Source organism: Python bivittatus, unplaced genomic scaffold (genome assembly GCF_059951505.1).
Source record: "Python bivittatus isolate LINGU-HERP-01145 unplaced genomic scaffold, Pbiv_v1 ctg000040_np1212, whole genome shotgun sequence".
Classification (NCBI taxonomy): domain Eukaryota; kingdom Metazoa; phylum Chordata; class Lepidosauria; order Squamata; family Pythonidae; genus Python; species Python bivittatus.
In genome coordinates, this window is record NW_028277032.1 from 5,224,713 (window position 1) to 5,243,376 (window position 18,664).

An 18,664-nucleotide genomic window follows, 5' to 3' on the forward strand; every position below is an offset into this window, starting at 1 on the left:
CTAGTCGCTGCCTGGAATGGGTGGGTGGCTGGGGCCTTGGATCATATCAGTCTTATGTGGCTTCTCTCTGTGCGCCGATCCTGGGGTGCACGTTGGTTTATTAAGCAGCTATGAAGCACCAGAGGAAAATCCTGGAACACTGTTGGAAGAAGACTCAAAGTGAGCCTGACCTGACAGAGACGATAAGGATGGCAAAATGTCAATCTTTCTCTGCCCTTATTGCATCCACTGATAGTCCTGTTTAGGGTGACCCGGTCCCTTTTGGATAGGGAGGGCTACCCAGAACATCTGCTGGACCACTGTGAGGATTATTCAAGCTATCTGGTGGATAAAGTTAGTCAGATTTGCTCCGCCTTGGACTCTGACTAGGCAGGGCAGGCCAAGGTGCCTGGGGCACAATCTGGTGGTGTGATCTGGGATGGGTTTGAGCCAGTGACTCCCAAGGAAGTAGCAAAGGCTCTCTGTGCTGTCAGCTCAACCACCTGTTCACTGGATCCAGGTCTCTCCTGGGTCATGAAAGTGGCTAGGGAGGTGACCAGTCATTGGGCCCATGCTGTGGCCTCTTTGATGAAGGAGGTGGTGCCCTCGGCCTCGAAAGAGGCAGTGGTGCACCTCCTCCTCAAGAAGCCATCCTTGGCTGCAACAGCCTTCGATAACTATTGGCCAGTCTCTAGCCTTCTCTTTCAGGGGAAAGTTGTTGAGAAGGTGGTTGGGGTGCAGCTGATGAAAACCCTTGCAGAGACAACTGCAGAATTCATCACTTAGGAAACAAAAATAAAATTGCACAGATGCAGGATGGGGTATCTGGGTTGGTAAGAGTACTTGTGAAAAACATATAGTGTACTATAAGTAAAAAAAAGAAAAAAACAGTAGCCAATTGTAAACTGAGCCAGCAATATAATTAGGAAAATGGAATTTTAGGAGCCACCAACAAAAGCATAATTTCCAAATCATAGTAATCATTCAGTTTTATTCTGCTTCGGTCAGATCCTACCTCATGGACTGTGTCTACTTCTAGGCATCACATTTCTGGAATTCAGAGGAATTAGGTTCAAAGCTTGTCCACAAAAACAATCAGAGGACTAGAAAGTAAACTCTATGAAGAGAGTTTCAAAGAGCCAAGAGAGGCAACTGATGATACAAAATTCTTACAGGAATGTCACAGGAGCAGTAGAGATTTGTTTTCATTCGAGGGGGTAGGATGTGGAATAACAGGTTTAAGTTACAGGAAGGTAGATTCTGATTTAATGCTGGGAAGGGTATTTTCCCCCCCCCGACAGTAAGAACAATTTGGCAGTGGAACCAATTGTTCCACACAAAGATGATTTATTTTATTTAAAACATTTGCATGGCTGCCCACCTTGAAACACAACGCTGGGCAGCTCACAACAAATAATGGGTTCCACTGCCCGTTATGCCCAATGACACCTTTATTGGAGGCCTCAGGTAAGGCCCAACCACCCATCTGTAGCAGATACAGGATTTAACACGGATTCCTGCAGTGAGCAGAAGGTTGGCGTGAGGACCGGATCCGGCCAGGTCGTAAGCAGGTGGCAGAGATCAGAGGGCCTGTTCCAGCCACCACACGTGCAGGATCTAGAGCTTTGGGGAAGACGAGGAAAGGACCCCCACGCAATCCAGTGTCTCTGAACACAGCTTCTTTTTGCCCAGAGAAACCAAAGCAAGCACTCTGAGATTCCAACATGCACCACTTTTTCCAGGAGGAAGCTGGAAAATCTCTGCTTGCTCTGTCTCCTGAATGGATAAAGAAAAAAAAAGGATGAACAAAACATACAGTGGTACCTCGGGGTTACGAACGCCTCTGCTAACGAACTTTTCGGGTTGCGACCACCTCCGGCCGCACCCATTTACCTCGGGTTACGAACCGGGTCCGCGGGCATTTTCCGCCTGTTCCACGTGGTCTGCGGCCGTTTTCCCGCCCCTGACGCGTGGTCCGCGGACGCCAGAACGGATTAACGGTAATTACATTGAACCTAATGGGAAAATTTGCTTCAGGGTGCGACCAATTCGGGGTGTGACCAGAGTCACAGAACGAATTAAATTCGTAACCCGAGGTACCACCGTAATTGTAATTGGAGCAAAAATAAAACATGATGGAAGCAGGGGGATTTGCCTCTGACCACTCTCCTGGCTTCAGGGGAACAGAAGCGGCTGGATCAGGCCACGCGTCAAGCATGTGCTGGGCTTGGGGACGACCAGAGCAGGGGATGAAAGAGGGGACGAAACAACTGCAACAAAGAAACAATGCACGGGGGCTCCGTCCCAGGCGGAGCGGGCCCCGCAGGGCGCCGAGCCGAGAGTCCCAAGCCGTGGCTGTAGCTGGCCGGCCGGCCGGGCGGGGGCAGCCGAAGGGGCCCTCTCCCTGTTCCAGGGCTGCAGCGGCCGCAGCTCAGGAGGGCCTCCTGCCTCTGCCGCGCAGAAGAGGGCGGGTGGGCAGGAGAAGCTGCGGCGGTGGCTCAGCTCAGCTGCTCCTCTCTGGGCTCAGAGAAAGCAGCCAACCCGCGGGGAGTGGCCTGGGAGAGTGAGCTTCTGCAGCTGCCCGAGTGGTGACTTTTCCCCAGCGAGGAGGGGGCAAGGCCACAACCCACGGGCAACACGGTCGTTGTTTACTTTCTGAGTTATTTTGTACGCTGCCCGACTGCCAGCGACCCTGGGCGGGGCACAGAGTAGAAACCCAGGAAATAACGAGGAAGATACAGCAAGAAGGTGGGCATGCTTGCTCCTGGCTCGGCAGCGAAAGGCCTGCGAGGCAAAGGCCTCCAGCGAAACCAGGAAGCGGGCGCTGCTGCTCTCCAGCGCGCCCCTTTCCGCCCCGCCAGGCAAATCTTCCTCCTCCCCGGAGCCCGATTTGCATAGGGGCCAGGTGTTCTCACGGAAATCCCGCCGCGCTCGGGCTGTTGCGCAACCGCCGGGTGCTGGAGCGGCCGAGGGAGCAGCGAACCCCAGGCGGGCGGAGGCGGCCGGCTGGCTCCCCACCCGGCGGGAGCGGAAGCGGGCGCTGAATCACCGGCTCCGCGGAGCCCTCCTCGCCCCGCGCACGCCAGCTCCAGCAGCCTCCTACTCCCGGCCATCAGCGCTGAGGCTGCGCCCCGCTCGGGCCACTGAAGCGCGAGCTCCTGCGAAGCGAACAGGAGCTGCCCCACAGCTCGCTTAAGGGCTGGGCCGCCCGCTTCAGCTAGCGCGGCGAGGAAGCCCAGCCCAGGCGCTTAACCGGCTTCAGCAGGCCGTGCCGATCAGCGTCTTGCGCAAAGAGGCAGCGGGGCTTTCCCCGAGCGCTAACTGCTGGGTTGCTAAACCTGCGCTGCCAGCAAGGAGCTGTCCGTGGCAACGCCAGCGGTGACGCTCCCCCCTCCCGTGGCTGTCCAGAGCGGGCCCGGGTTGAGTCTCTGGCTGGGGCCAGAGAGGAAGGACCTCCAGGCGCCTCCGGCTCGCTGCCAGCTCCTTCAGGAGGAGTCCCCGGACGGACAGAAACGGCCCTACTGAACGCCGGGCTCAGGGTTGCGTGCCCCCGCCCCATCTTCGTTTGGAGTTGTCGGTCCAGGCCATCTCCTCTCCCGGGCGCGCTTCCCGGGCGCGCGCGGCTCAGACCGGTTCAACCCCCGCTGCTCATCCCAGCCGCGCGAGCGAGCGACGGGGGCTGGGGGCCTTCCCGCAGGCCGCCGGAGGGCCGGCCCCTGGTAGGGCGAGGGCCGAGATGGGAGGAGCCGCCAGCGGAGAGTTCCCTGGCCCAGCATCCCCCGCCCTCCGGCGCTGCACGGATCCCGCCCCCCTGTGGGGCGGCCGACCGGCCCAGGTCCCAGAGGCTTCCTCGGCGCGCGTGACGCGCAGCTGGTCCCGCCCGCCGCGCCTTTCCTGCGGAGCGCGGAGGGCCACGGCTGGCGTGGCTTCTCCCGGCAAGCCCCGAGGAGGCGGCGCAGGGGGCGGCGAAGACTCCGCCCGGCCGAGCCCGCAGCCTGTCGGCCGCTGCTATAAAGAGGCGCCCGCGCGCGGACGGGGACACTTCGGCCCCATGGAGGCGCCCGGTAAGCAGCGCCGGCGGCGGCGAAGCTTTCCCTGCGCGCGGGCAGGGGAGGCTGGGGCGGGCGCTCCCAGGACGGGCGCCGAGGGCTCGGGGGCCCCTTCCCGCGAATTGCCCCCTCCGGGTCCCGCAGCGGGGGGGGGGGCGCCACTTCCTGCCCCGTCATCCGCCGGGCGTTGGGAAGCCGAGCCGGGCGCGGCGTGTCGGGGCGCGTCGGAAGCTGCGAGGTCACATGCCGCCGCCGCCCCGCGGGGGGGTAAGCGCCTCACCCGCGCCCTCCCCGTTTCCTTCCGGGCCTGCTGGCGCGGCGCCCGGGCTGGGGAGGGAAGGGCCGGTTCCACGCTTTGGCGGGCGCTGCGCTGCGCTGCGCTGCGCTGCGCTGCGCTGCGCTGCGCTGCGCTGCGCTGCGCTGCGCTGCGCTGCGCTGCGCTGCGCTGCGCTGCGCGTCTCTGGGATGGTTGCGCGCGGCCCGGCTGCCGGCCCTGCCGCCGTCCTTGCCGCCGTCCTAGTTGCGCGGTTCTCTTGGCAGGCTGGGGGTGAGTGCGGAGCAGCGCCTGCGAGAAGGAGCCATGGACCTGGACAGGCTGCCCCCGAGCGCCCTGCGCTTCCCCGGCTGGAACGAGCCCCCCCCGCCCCTCGCCCGGGGCGTCGGCGCGCAGGAAGAGCCGGGCGGGGGCGCCTCGTTTGAAAGCGGCTACCTCAGCCTGCGGGGCTCCAGCCCCGAGGGGAGCGGGGAATCCGGCGGGACCGACCCCGACCCGCGGAGTCCCCCGGGGCAGGGCCAGGGCCAGGCGGAGGCGGAGAGGCGGCGGAAAGTGGAGTTCTTCCGCAAGCTGGGCTATTCCTCGGAAGAGGTCGTGGGCGCGCTGCAGAAGCACGGCGTAGAGGCGGACACCAACACCATCCTCGGGGAGCTGGTGAAGCACGGGATGGCCCTGAGGGAGAGGGAGCCTGCCCAGGCGCCCCAGGAGGCTCCCGAGGCACCGCCGGTTCCGAGGGCTCGTCCGGCCCCCAGCAGCCCCCCGGCCCAGCCTGTGCCTTCGGAAGAGGAGGAGGGGGACCACTTGCGGCCGGTCGTAATAGATGGAAGCAACGTGGCCATGAGGTATGTCTGGTCTGTGCCGCTGCAGTTGGCATTGAAAAAGTTTGTGCAGCTGTTCCTGGCAGTCCTCTTGGGCTGTATGAACTTCCCTGTAGTGTTTTGGTGACCGGCACCTTCCTCCAACTAGCAGGCCTCCTGAAGGCAGTTCTGGTTTCTTGAAGCCAGACCTCTGACTCTCCTGGTGTCTCTCCCCCGATCAGGAGGTGGTAGTTCTCTGTGCATTCATTGCTGGGGCAATTCTGATCACTGTGGCAGGGTGGTGCAAAGCATGCCGCACTCCGGAGCCCTGCTCTTGCTGGGATTCAGGCCCGTTGGGATTCAAGCACAGCCTCCCCCCCCTTGTGATCCCAACTACCTCAGGGGGGCTGGAAGCAAGTGAGATGGCGGGCTGCTCCCTTGGCCGCCCCCGAGCGGGAACAGGCTGGGAAGTTCCAAGCTGCAAGAAATGGGTCCCCTGATGTGAAGAGCTTCAGGTACAGACCAGGAGGCAGGCAGCCTTTGGGGTTGCTGGATCTGCCAGTCCCAGATTGATTGTTCTGCCCTTGCTCTGAAAGAGGAGGTGCCTGTGTTCTCACTTGTTTGGCAAATGAAAGCACCATCAGGCCTGCTGTTTCCGCGTAATCTCCTGCCGCTGCTTTCAGAGCTACGTTGGCCCCCAGAGAATACAGATCAGAGCCTCTGGTGTTCAGGTTCTGGTCTGGGGTGGGAAGCAGCAGAGGGTGCAGGTCGATGTGGTCCTGGCGGAAGGTAAAGACTAAAACCCGTGAAGTGTCTCCAGCATCTGGCTTTGGCCTCCTTCCTGGTCAAGCCTCCAGCTGATGGCAAGTAATTTTACTGTAGGGCTAGAAGATGGAAGATCAGCACAGCAAAATCTTCTTGGGGATTTAATAATAGTAGATTGCTGGATTTTGATAATACTGTAAAGTTATGCAATTAGATGAGATTTGGACAGACGGGTTTCTGGCATGGTGCGTCCTTGTCCTTGCTGTAGGTGAGAGGTCTGCTTGGTACCCCCTGCAATTCCCTAGTCTCCGAAGGGCTCTGCCGGAGGGAGGGGGCAGGAGTTTGTTGGCATCCTGCTTGGCTTGCCCCCAGACCTGTGGCTCAGGCAGACCTGGTTTCTGCTGCATTGTCCCTGATGGACGCTTGTCTGTCTGGCAGAGATCTGGCTCTTCCGTTGATTCTTCCTTGTCTACACAGAAAGGAAGGCGCACGTGGCCCACGAACGCCTGGAGGAGCATTACTCTCTTCCCCCTCATCTGCTAGCCTCCCTATCATTCCTTCCCTAGTTGTGGGAACTGAAAGGGTGGCTGGTTCTGGGCTGAGACCGCATCAGAGTCACCTTGGCTGAGAGGAGGCGAGCTCTGGGCACAACCACTTGTGGCCTTCATTGTGTACTTGAAGCTTGTCCCTTTCAACACTGGAAAGAAGGGCTAAGGGCTCAGGCTAAAAACACTTCTGGACAGAATTAAGCTCCACGGGTCCTGTGTGAGAAGGGTCCCAGCCAGTGGATGGAAGCCACCATTCACATTTCTTCCCCGTCCATGGGGAAGCATCTTGGTTTTTAGGTGAAAGCTGTGCTCCCTAGAATGCTGATCTCCATCCCCCAGTATTTTAACATGTTGGAAATCCTCTGGGGTGGAGGAGGAATACATGATGCGGCAAGGATCCATGAGAACCTAGCCTGAGAGTTAGCTGCTTAAATGGAGGCGAGAGTAGCTCTAGCGCTCCCACACAGAGCGAATTTGCACTTGAGGATGTTTGAAGATGTCCAGGAAGATGTTATTTCCCCCCTCCCCTTTCCTAATGCCATGAGCTGGTTCAACCGCTGAGCCCTGGGGGCCCATCCTGGAATGGCACTGTGGAATGAGGCTGGACACTCCCAGCACTTCCTTCCATTGCCAAGTAACACCGTGATACTGGTAGTAGTGGGGCTGCAAAATTCTTGACCACCGCCAGATGGCAGGAAAAATATAAAGCAAGCCCTGACTTCCTGCCTCTTTGCACCCCTGGTCTGGTAACCCCGCGTGGTGGGGAGAGGTGAGCCGGCAGGTGCTGACTTCTGCCCTCCCCTTGTGCCTTTTGAGATAGACCAAATTGCTCTCCGGCTGTCAATGCAGGCCAGAGGGCACTTTCTGCGGAGAGGGAGGTGGGGCAAGTGGGGGTTCTGCCCTCCTGAGCTGGAGTTCCTGAGCCACCCGGCTGTTTGGTCTGGCAGTCTCTTCACGAAAAGCGAAGGGGGATTTTTACGGACTGCTTCCTGCATGAGCGGAGTGACAAACTGTTCCTCATTGATTCGCCCTTGCTTGGATAATAACGCATGGCAAGTTTATGCAAATCTTGGAGGGGTGTGTGGAGCGGAATTGTCCCTGACTTCCTTCTAAGGGAATTTCTCACATCTGTTGCCACATCGGATGAACTACGTGAGGCCCTTTTCTCTTCATCTGAGGATGGTAAAACGTCTCCATATTCCTGCTGGGGTCTGGGGGGACTTGCTCATCCTGCGCTGAGCCATTAGGCACCTCTTCCCCCTTTCAGAGTGTTGGGGGCAGAAGGGCATGGATTGCTAGGGAGCTTTGGGGAGGGGGGCAAGTTTCAGAAAAATAAATTACAGGAGTTCTGTATCCTTCCATTCCTGACTTCACTGCTTGGATAGTGGTCTTCCTAGTGTTGGACCCAAGAAGTGAGAGTCAACCCTCACTAGCAGCCCACCCTCTGAGAAGAGCAAGCTCGGGGTCGGGGGGCAAATGCCAGCCTAGCCATTTATTCCATTTGATCTGTGTGAACTTTGAAAATTAAGCTGGCTGGTGCTGGGAGACGGAGAGACGTTGGCATTAAACATTTATCCAGTGGCGTGGGGATGAAGGCTTGTACTGCTTGCCCTAAAATGGCTGTGCCCTGGAGAGCTTCAGCTTCCCGTATCCTCTGAGCTGGAGCTCAGGAGGTGGTGAGTGGGTGTTTCAAAGAAATCAGTTTCTTTCCCTGCAAGTTTTACTTCCTAAATCAAAAACATTTCCTGATCTAGACCTCTGATCAGGGGAAGTGTCTCCTCTCCCCTTCATCAGGCTACAGTGAGGTTCAGCTCAGTCCTGCCTTATGGTTGAAGGATTGAGTCTGGTAGCCAGGGCTGCATGGCACAAAACTTGGGTTGCTTTGCCAGATCTGTAAGTCACAAGGCAGGGGTGCCCTTTGAAGGTTCAGCCCAGCAGCCCCCTTCTCTCATGCCAAGTGCCCTTTTCGGAAAGTCCCGAATGGTGGCAGCTGTAATTAAAAAGGAGTTGGAGCCCCTGGAGGGTCACTGCTGGGGCTCAGGAGTAGCTGTGGGGAAGGCAGCTTCCTGTCTCCTCGTTCCTGGTTACTCACCGCTGGGACAGCCCCGGATTTGCTAAGCAGCAGGGGTGTGAGGAGCTTTAGCTGCTGATGGCACAGCCTTGCCAGGCCCAGGAGGGAAGGTCTTGGGGGAAGAGAGCGCTTCCTTCCATGTTGAAAGCCACAACAGGAGGAAAGGGGAAGGGCCTGCTCTGCCCTCATTTCAGTTTACATTTTAGTGGGATGGAGGGAGGGGTCTCCTGCATAGCCTGCCTGAATATTATATTCAATGTATGCAAATATGACTTGTAGTTATATTTATTTACTTATTTAAAGAACTTATATGGCCACACAGTGATCCTAGGTGGCTCACAACAACCATAAAAACTGGTATAAAAACAGATCATACCCTTCACACCAGGAATCCTACTGACCCCCTGACTCAACCCCCTCCTACTCCAGTGCTTGGGGGAAGAGCCAGGTTTTTACAGCCTTCCAGAAGACTAAAAGTTTACTCCCCCAACCCCACCCCCCGCAAATCTCAGGTGGGAAGCTATTCAAAGGGCCGGGCAGCTACTGAGAAGGCCTGCCTCTGAGGTCCCAGCAGATAACAACATTGGAGGGAAGGGACCCGGAGCCTGCCTATCCCATCTGACCTAGGAGGATGGCAGATGCCCTCTGGGAGAGGCAGTCCTGCAAGTGACCCGGTCCCATGCCATCTAGGGCTTTAAAGGTCATAGCTAGCACCTTGAATCGTGCCTGGAGAGCAGCTGGGAGTCAGTGCAACTCAAGCAACAGTGGGCGAACCATGGAGTGCCCAGAACTGCACGTGCCGCTGCATCCTGGACCAGCTGCAGCTTCTGGGTGGTCTTCAAAGGCAGCCCCACGTAGAGCACATTGTAGTACTCCAATTGAGAAGTGAGTGAGTAAGGCAGGAGTGACTGCAAGCAAAGCCTCCCCGTCTTGCTGTAGCGGGGTTGTGTGCTTTTAGTTGTGTGAAAAAGAGGGTGCTCTCTTTGCTGCCAAGAGGGTGGTGGGGCTTGTGGGGAAGGGGACTGTGATGAAGCTGCAAGGGGATTTGAATTGTGCCCCTGAGAGCAGTCATGGGGACTGGTGATGTGCAAGTTTGTTCTCGCCACAGGAGCTTGCTTTAAAGAGAAGGGATCTACTCGGGCCATGCTTAGAGAAAGCCCTTCTGGTTCCCTGGTTTAAATGAACTTGGAAAACCTGGCTCAGTGTGAACCTACATAGCCCTGAGCATTTGGTTACAAAAACCAAGTTAAGAGAATAGGTTCCTTCCTGGTGGCACAGGTAAGAGCCAGCATTCTGCCTTAGAGGTGGTTGGGGAAAGTTCCCCGTGCCAGGCCTAGTTCTTGTGCCAGCCCCTCTTTCTGCTGCAGCCTGCAGCCTTCCTTGCTCCGCTGCTTTGGCAGTGGAGCGTTGCTGCTGATGCTGAACATTAACCCATCCGTTTCCAGTAGGAAGAGCAGGGAAGAGGGGGCCAGAAGAGCTGAGTCCTGGGGGGTGGCAGGCAGGGAAGAGCCTGCTGCAGCGGGGCCCAGTCTGGTCGAACTGGGTCACAAACAACTTGTCTTGTATCTTCAAGTAAACTCGCATTTCAGAGGAGCTCTTTCATTTTTTTAAATGGCAACATCATTGTTTTCAGGCAGTTCTCGAGACAGGAGACCAAGCGGTTGATTAGGAGGGCCGTTTAGTATTTGACTTCTGAAGCTAAAACTACACAAATGCCCAGGACTTACACTGTTGTGCTGAAGTGGGTAGAAACTATGGGATACAGTGAGTTCTCTCGCCTTTGGCAGAGATGGACACAGCATCTCTCTTGCAGAAGAGGGTCTTTGGGTGGCCATGAAGAATTTGGGGCTGGCTGGGTGTGAGTCTTCAGCCCTTTTCCCAAGCCTTTAGCAGCGGCACTGAGGAAAGAAGGCACATTTGCTCGGACTGAAGGTCAGCTTCCTTACACACACATAAGTGAGCAAGGGCAATTAGAGGCAGGAGACAAAGAGAAAAAGGAAGGAAATAAAACTGCTCTACATCAACGCCATCCACTACGGTATACTTTTCCATTTCTTTCTATTCTTGTTTCCCTGTGCCAATACCCCGCCTGATACCTTGCCTTTTGCTCCTTCTCACCTTTCTTTTTGAGAATCTACCCCTAATGCTATCCAACCACTGCTTTCCCCTTTCTCTCTCAGGATTGTGGCTCTTCCTTCAAATATTTGTTTTGAGGTTCGATCTTTATTCATTCTCTCTATATGATCAAACTGACTCCACATGTTCCCTTCATTCTGGTCACTCATTTTTGAAGTACCCAATTGGTTCCACTTCTATTATTTCCCCTAACATACGCAGTTCTCACGTCTGTGTAACACAATGGGTAGAGGCACTGTTTTACACATTATCATTTTCACTTACTTTGAGAAACATTATAATAAGGCCACTAACTTTCTACTCACATTTGCACATCTTAAATTTCTCCATTTTCCCATCTTAAGCAAACATTCTACCAAGGTACACAAATTCATCTACTCTAATTTGTCACTATTTATGTATAGCCTGCAATTGTTGATTCCATCTTTCCTGTCAAACACAAATTACTGTGATGTTTCTGTGTGTTAGTTTTCAGATCTATGCTCCTCGTTGCATCATACAAACTATCTAACTTTTGCTGCAAATCATTCAGGCTCTCAGCCCAGAAAACCACTTTTCCAGCATAGAAAAATATATCCCTATCTAACATACCTCCAAAGTCACCCTAAGCATGCCTTTCACATTTTATCCATAAATACAGGACACAACCAAAAGAAAATCCCACTTCCTTGACTCACTCCCTGCCCGTCGGTGAACCTCTCCCACTGAATCTCAGGCACGCTTTGCTTCCATCACCACCTGCTTTTACTACACTCTTACAAGCAAGCTTCACCTCCATATTCTCTTAAAACATCCCGTAATACAAGCCTACTCATTGCATTAGGCCTGTTCTAAATCATAAGTAATCAAAAGTACAATAAGCTTGCTTTCTTGTATTCACACGTTTCTCAGTGACCTCCCAAGAGCGTTGCCTGCACACCCTACTCCTAGTAAAGAGCTGTGGTGAGCTTCCCCCGTCAGCCTCCCAGGGATTTAGCAGGGACCCCATCTGCAAGGGGAGGGGGCTGGTCCCACTGGCGCAGAGGCCTTGGGAGAGCCGCACTGCCTCAAGGGGCTGCGGGAGGCGCCTCCTGTGCACTTGTGTGAACGGGCTCAGGCATCCAAGAAGGAGCTTGAGTTGCTGGCTGGAGAGAGCAGGAAGCTGCAGGAGGGGGGCGCTGGGAAAGGGGGTGGGCGCCTCCAGAGCATCTGCCGGACAGGCCACAGCAGCAAGGCCTGGGAGGAAGGCGGGACCGGCAGAACACCGCTCCCGGCTGAAGAGGAGCCAGGGGCAGAGGGGCAGGGGCGTGGCGGGCGGGCGGGTAGGGACAACTCTGCGTCTGCACGTGAGCGAGGATGCAGCCATTACCCTGCAGGTTTGGGGGATTTTGAAATGATCAAAGGCAGTTTTCTGGCCTTATTGGATGAGTTTGGGCCCAGGATCTCTTTGCAGCCGTGAGCCAACTTGGCTTGGTTTTGAATAGCAGAAGGGCAGTGAAATGCGGCAAGTGGGACTCTTTGGGGGGGCTACCCCTCACCTACAGGCTGCGCATGGCCTCTTCTGTGCCAGCACACGAGGCCAAGTGGGACGAGTGCTCTGAACCTGTAATCTATCTCCATTTGCAGTCATGGAGACAAAGACACCTTTTCCTGTCGAGGCATCCTGCTGGCTGTGAGCTGGTTTCTTGATCGAGGACACAAGGACGTCACTGTCTTTGTCCCATCTTGGAGAAAAGAGCAGCCGCGGTCTGATGTTGCCATTACAGGTAAAAATGCAGACTTGGAGCAGATGTCAGTCCTGTACTGACTCAGGCTGGTGCTCCTTCCTCAGGTGGGGTGGTGCTCGGCTGAGCATGGGTCGTGCCCCTTCCCGTCCCTCTAGCAGTGCTTTTGCTCCTCAGCTGCTCTGACGGGTGGCTTCCCTCACTTGCTGCTGGCCGATGCGCCAGGAGGACATCGGGGCAATTCAAGCAGACAATCCTCTCTCCAGAAATCTGTCCCGAATCACCTGAATGTGTTACAGGCGTGCTGCCAGATTTCTTTCCTCCAGCAGTTTCTAATGGCAAAATTTATTTATTTATTTTTTAATCTGCGCTCAGTCGTTACCGACTCTGCAGTGACTGCTTGGACGAGTCCTTGCAGTTTTCAAGGCAATTGTTTCAGAAGTGGTTTGCCAGAGCCTCCTTCCTAGGGCAGAGCCCAGCTGGCGAGCGCAGGAGGCGGGGTTTCCGTTGCTTCGTGCCCTTTTCGGGCATGCACGGGTTTTTTTTGTGCTTACCAGCAACTGCTCCCGACTCCTTTTTGCAAGGCGCCACCAGCATTTTTCCTCCCACTGGAGTGAGAGTACCCATTTATCTACTCACGTGAGTTTTCGAACTGTTGGGTTGACAGGAACTGGGGAGGAAACAGGAGCTCACCCTGCTAACGCGAAGGCTGGACTCGAACCGCTGAAGCGTTGACCATTTCTGGCCAGCAACTTTCAGCGTCATTAAGCTTGCAGTTAAAAAAGAAAAAAAAAAAGTTGAGGATTGAAGAAAAATCACCCAGTGAAATAAAACTTGTCTTTCTGAAGGTTCTTAGTATCCAAAAAGCAACTGACAAGCCATTTACAGAAGTGATTAAGAGAGGAAGTGGGTGAACCCAGCGTCTCTTTGAAGGCTCCAAACCTCGGCTTGGGCAAGCTGACTCTCCGGCTCCCAGAGCGCTAAAACCCACCAGAGACCCCTGTTTTATGGTCTCATCATGGGGAGTCTCTGTAAGGACCCCTATGGGCAATCCCAAGTCCTTCCCTTTGTCCAGGGAGGAATTTCGAGGTGCCGATCTGTTCATCGGCCGCTCGTTCTTCCACGGTCATCGCGCCACTGAAAGCAAAGCTATCTTCCGTTCGCTGTTGCTTCCCTGGAACTCCATTAAAAAAAAGAAAGAAAGGTGATGGCATTTTTAGGGGATTGATTTATAGTTTTGCCCCTCTGGAAGCATAACATTGTTTAGAAATTTAAGAAGGGCAAAGCTGTCCAGTGGGATATAGCGCCTGGAGGAGGAGGAGGAGGAGGAGGAGGGACGTCTGGGTGAGCAAGAAAGGAAGTGATTTGGCAGGCAACATATCTAGGTCAGCCAAGGGCCTCTTTCTGCCAAGGTGGTATCTCTGGAGCACCACCTTGGTTCGCTTGATCTTTCTTCTGTAAGTAGCAGCCTCTCCAAAGCCAGTGGAATGACTTCATCGCCTCTTGCTGCAGACCAGCACATCCTCCATGACCTTGAGAAGAAGAGCATCCTTGTCTTCACCCCTTCCCGGCGGGTGGGAGGCAAGCGGGTGGTCTGCTACGATGACCGCTTCATTGTGAAGCTGGCCTATGAGTCTGATGGCATTGTGGTTTCAAATGATGTCTACCGGGATCTGCAAGCAGAACGGCCAGAGTGGAAGAAGTTCATTGAGGAACACTTGCTTATGTATTCATTTGTCAATGACAAGTAAGTCCTTTGGCACTGGGGAAGGCTGGATGTTGAACGTGAGGCTGCCCAGGATTCTGGGGGGTGAGGAGCAGCCTCCAAGGTTATGGTTGAGAATTCTGGAACTTGAAGTTCATGGTTGGGAAGCACTCTTCTAATTCGCAGCCCACCTGCTTCATCTGTTTGAGCCAGGCAACAGACATACTGCCCAGCAAAGTCTCTGCCAGCTCCACCAGCCTTTGCTACACCTCTAGCCAGTCTTTCAGGACGGGTGGAGTCACCAGGGCTCTGGGCATTACGACAGCCCAACTGTTTCCCTGGCAGATGAGGGAAGTGCCATGCTTGGTCTCACGACCTGCAGCTCCTGATGGACGTGGTACCCCTCCTCTCCAGGTTCATGCCTCCCGATGACCCCTTGGGGCGCCATGGACCCAGCCTAGATAACTTTCTGAGGAAGACGCCAGCAGTGCCTGAGCACAAGAAGCAGCAGTGCCCTTACGGTAAGGCTGGTCTCTCCTGCCAGGGCAAAGCAGTGGCGTGGGGCTGCGGACTCTTGTTGCACAGGTTGCCTTTCTCTTTGCAGGCAAGAAGTGCACATACGGAATCAAGTGCAAGTTCTACCACCCTGAGCGGCCGCACCAGCTGCAGCGTTCAGTGGCCGACGAGCTCCGGGCCAACGCCAGGCTCTCTCCAACCAGGGGTGCACCAGCCACCAAGGAGGAGAGGAGGAGCTGGAGACCCTCCCACGGGGAATTCTGGGGCTCTGCACCTGCAGAGGGCGAGAAGGTCTTGGCTGAGAAGACAAACCCCACCCATAAAGCTAGGCCTGGCAATGTGCCACCCCTCTTCCTCAAAGGGGGTGCCCGCGGTGCCCCCACCCAGAAGAGTCACAGTTACAGGAGCTCAGATCAGTACCAGCTGCTTCCCAGGGACTCCGCTGCCCATGTCTCTCAAGATCACCTTGACTCAGGCATTGGCTCCCTTGAAAACCAGCTCTCTGAGATGTGGCCCAGCCCCTCAGCCAGCCAAGTCAAGGGGAGCCAGCAAGAGCTGCTTGGGGGGGGGCGCTGCAGGGGGCAGGTACCTGCCTACCGGGTCCCTCCTGGCCCTGGATCCAGGAGTTACAGCCAGTACCTGCCTCAGAGCTTCCTGCCCTACAGCACAGAAGCATCGCCTTCTGGCCAGGCCGCTCCTCGCTCTTTCCCCGGGTACGGCGTGGCCACCAACTCCCCTCTGGGCCCTGGACGCGAGTATTGGTCTGAGCCATACCGGCCGGGGCCTGCAGTGCACCAAGACCTGCCGAGGGCATGCTGCCCGGCCTACGAGGACTCCTCTTGCCCCTGGTCCACCCCTGACAGTTTTGCAGAAGAGCGTGCAAAGGTGCACGTCAAGCTCTGTGGGATCTTCCACCCTCACCTGGTGGATGCTGTCATGAGCCGCTTCCCACAGCTCTTGGACCCGCAGCAACTGGCTGTTGAAATCCTCACGTACAAGACTCAGCACCCTGGGGTGTGACGCTGCTGGAGGAGGGAGGCCCGGCTCGGGGGCAGGGGGTGGAATGTCCTCCTCTGCCTGCAGTTAGAGACCTTCATCATCCAACAGTCGCCGACAGACTGTGGGCAGGTGGGAGGGAAGGGCCTGCCTCAAGCAATCCAAGGAAGTGCCCCAGGAACCCTGATGCTGAGCAGTCTTTCTCAAGCCGCATGAAGGCTCTCCGGTGTCCTTTCTGCGGCACCAGCTGCCCTGTCTGCTTGTTGGCACCAAGCTTCTTTGACCAGGATGGTTTGTGCCAGGTGGAATGCAGGCAGCAGCTTGGAAGGGGCACTCTGCCCTGCTGGTGCAAAGTGCATGTCTCCTTCCTGGTAGTAGCTGCTCCTTGTTGATACAGGGAGGAACAGTGGAGCAAGGTTGGAACTTCCTGGCTGTGGGACACAGCTGGAATTGGAGAGGGCCCTGAGGGAGAAGGTGGCATTATGTGTTACAGCCGTGGCCATTCCCCAGTTGGCTGCCAGGGGATGTGGCCAGTCACAAAACAAGTCAGAGGGAGGGAGAGGTCAGGGACACCTCTGATTTGCAGTCCTGTCAGCACTGCTTCCAGGTGGCCTGGAAACACTCTCCTTGTGGTGGTGGTCTCTTTTCATTACCTTGTATGACCTGTGGTGGGAAAAGCAGTTCTGGGGTCCATCACTTGGGTTTGGGGTATCCTGTCCACCCCAAGAACTTGATGCTCATGGAAAAGTTCCTGGCAAGGGCAATGAGTGTCCAGGGGGTGGAAACTGACCTGTGGGGAAGGGATTCTGAAAGGGCTTCCGGCTCCTCTGCTGGTTTGGTTGTCCCAGTGTTCTCCTTTCCCTTGCTTTGGAACATGATATTCTGTGTTCTTGGATTGCAAAGCATAACATTTCATTTTGAGCCAGAATTCAGCTGTCTTTGACCTCCCCAAAGTTCTGTGTTCCTACTCCAGAGTAAGATTTGAAAATATCTGCCTCAGGCCTCCACATTATTTCCTCTCTCCTGGGACCAGCCAAGAGGCTGCTCTGCGTCCATCCTCTCCTCCTCTGGTGCTGATCCTGGCAGACAGGCAAGTCGAGGAATGGAGGAGGAGCAGCCTTTGCTCCAGTATGCTGGGCACCACCCAGCGACAGGCACTTCCTGCCTCTGAGCTGCTGCCCTGAGATGGAGCAGCGGGTCTGAAGATGCTCTGTGGGGCATCTTAGCGATGTTAAACACTGTCACAGATCCCAAGACTAATTGCAAAACTCATTAATGTGAAACCAGGTGGCTTTCTAGAAAAGGCACTTGCTTGAATTGACTCGGGATTTTGGGGGATCTCTTTTTAGTGCCAGGTGTGTTGGGCAACTTGCTTGCCTGGTGACAACTCAGAAGACACTTTGACCCTCCACTACTTTCTCGGGGGCTGCAGAAAGGCCCATCTGAAACTGGGGGAGAGACGGTGTTTATCTTATCCTTTTCTAAAGGCTCAGTCTTGATGATTGGTAAGTCCAATATTAACAGTTACAGATACTTTCGGTAATGAATTTGCAGCAATTGCTACTGGTCCCTTTTCAGAATAAGTGTGATTCACTTGCAGACCAGGAGCAGTTGATCAGTTGATGCACATTGTATCTTTCTCTTAAGTGGTTCTTTGAGTGGTTGATGCTGAAGTCATCCCAGGGGGCAGCTGCCGGGGGGGAGAAGTGGGGCAGAAGCCCTTGCGGGCACCTGGCAGTCCCCCCAGGCCCTGCTCCCTGGAGATTGGCCAGCCATGCCAGCACCGTGTGCTGCAGAGACCATGTGGCCAAAGAAAACCTGTATACCTGGTTAATTATGATCCATCACAGAAATGTGGTGTTTCATGTTAGTAAGCAAAATGCTTCTTAGTAATCATTTATAATCTCATAACTTTGCACACTTGTAAATTACAAGAGATGTGGTTTTTAATGAAATGCTATTGTGAACTGAGGCTGCTTGGCTGATGGCTGGTCTTGCTTTATTCTGCCCTAGGCAGAATTGCAGTCAAGTGAAAAATAAACCAGCCTTTAAACTTGGAACCAGCTGCCTCCCTTTTCTTCAAACCTAAAAGTTGTCTCTCTTTCTAAAGCAACAACAGTTGTACGAATAAAAACTCTGGATGTTAAAACTGCTCTTGGCTCTTGTGTTTTAGTGCGGCTATAACAAGCAGACTTCAGTTGGGGCGGCATCTCCTGCGGGGGACGAGTGCTGGTCCTCCGTGGTGGGGATGGGCGTGGGGGCTCGCCCTGCCCTGCCAGCCTTGGAAGAATGGCCACAGGATGACAGTGATGCAGGAAGGCAAGAGGGATGTTTCTCCCCTTCAGGCTGGCTGCGCTGGGGTCAAGCCCATCTGTGGTAACTGGGATGGGTCTGCATCCTTTCCAGGGGCATGAAATGGAGGAGGAGCAGGGAGGAGGAAGAGCAGCTGTATGACCTGAAGCTTTTCTCTCCTGTGGCCACTAATTTAGGAATAGGTGGCCCAGCTCCCTCTTGATGATTTGCAAAGCAGCTCACAGGCCCCTTTGCTGCTTGTGGAAGGAAAATAAGCAGATAACGGAGAGATGCTTAAGCGGAGCAATGCACATAGCTGGACGGGTCCAAGGATGAATGCGCAGGAGCGGCCCAGAGGCTGACCCGGCGCGGACTCGAGGTGGTCAGTCTCCCGAGGGAGCAAGACGCTGGAGCCCGGATGCCGCGCGCCCGACCCGGGAGGAGCCCCGGCCAGGGCCGCCCACCTCCAAGCAGGGCTCCGCGTTGCGGCCGCCAAGCCCGCCTGATGCCACTTCGGGCGGTTGGTTGCCCTCAGTCCGGCTCGGGATCCGCGCGCCCACCGGCCGCGGCGAGGCCCAAGCCCGAGAGCGCCGGGAGCTTCGCCGCAGAGCCGCCCCCGCGGAAGCCGAGCGACATCCGGACGCCACAGCCGTCGCGGCTCTCGCGGCCTTCCCCTCGAGGGGCGCCTGCCGGGCTCTCCCCGCGGCGCGGCGGAAGCGCTTCCCGCCGGCGAGGAGGGCGCTGCCTGTGCCCGGGGAGGCGGGAGGGGCCGGCGGCAGAGCCACCCGCGCCCGGCCGCGGCTCGCCGGTCCCCAGCGCCGGCAGATCCGAGG

The 18,664-nt window shown here is 55.9% G+C and overlaps 1 protein-coding gene across 2 annotated transcripts; it reads left to right on the plus strand.

Moving 5' to 3' along the window:
- The first annotated feature begins 3,739 nt into the window (after positions 1-3,739).
- On the plus strand, positions 3,740-17,692 carry ZC3H12A (zinc finger CCCH-type containing 12A). 2 transcript variants are annotated; one of them, XM_088154125.1, is made up of 6 exons: positions 3,740-4,043; positions 4,569-5,144; positions 12,225-12,364; positions 13,835-14,069; positions 14,442-14,548; positions 14,632-17,692. In XM_088154125.1, the coding sequence occupies exons 2-6, from the start codon at positions 4,609-4,611 to the stop codon at positions 15,561-15,563; spliced, it is 1,950 nt and encodes a 649-aa protein (XP_088010251.1). In that variant the 5' UTR covers positions 3,740-4,043; positions 4,569-4,608; the 3' UTR covers positions 15,564-17,692. The 2 variants fall into 2 exon arrangements, with proteins under 2 accessions (XP_088010251.1, XP_088010256.1); XM_088154130.1 differs by lacking the exon at positions 3,740-4,043 and adding an exon at positions 4,085-4,295.
- Positions 17,693-18,664: the final 972 nt, after the last annotated feature.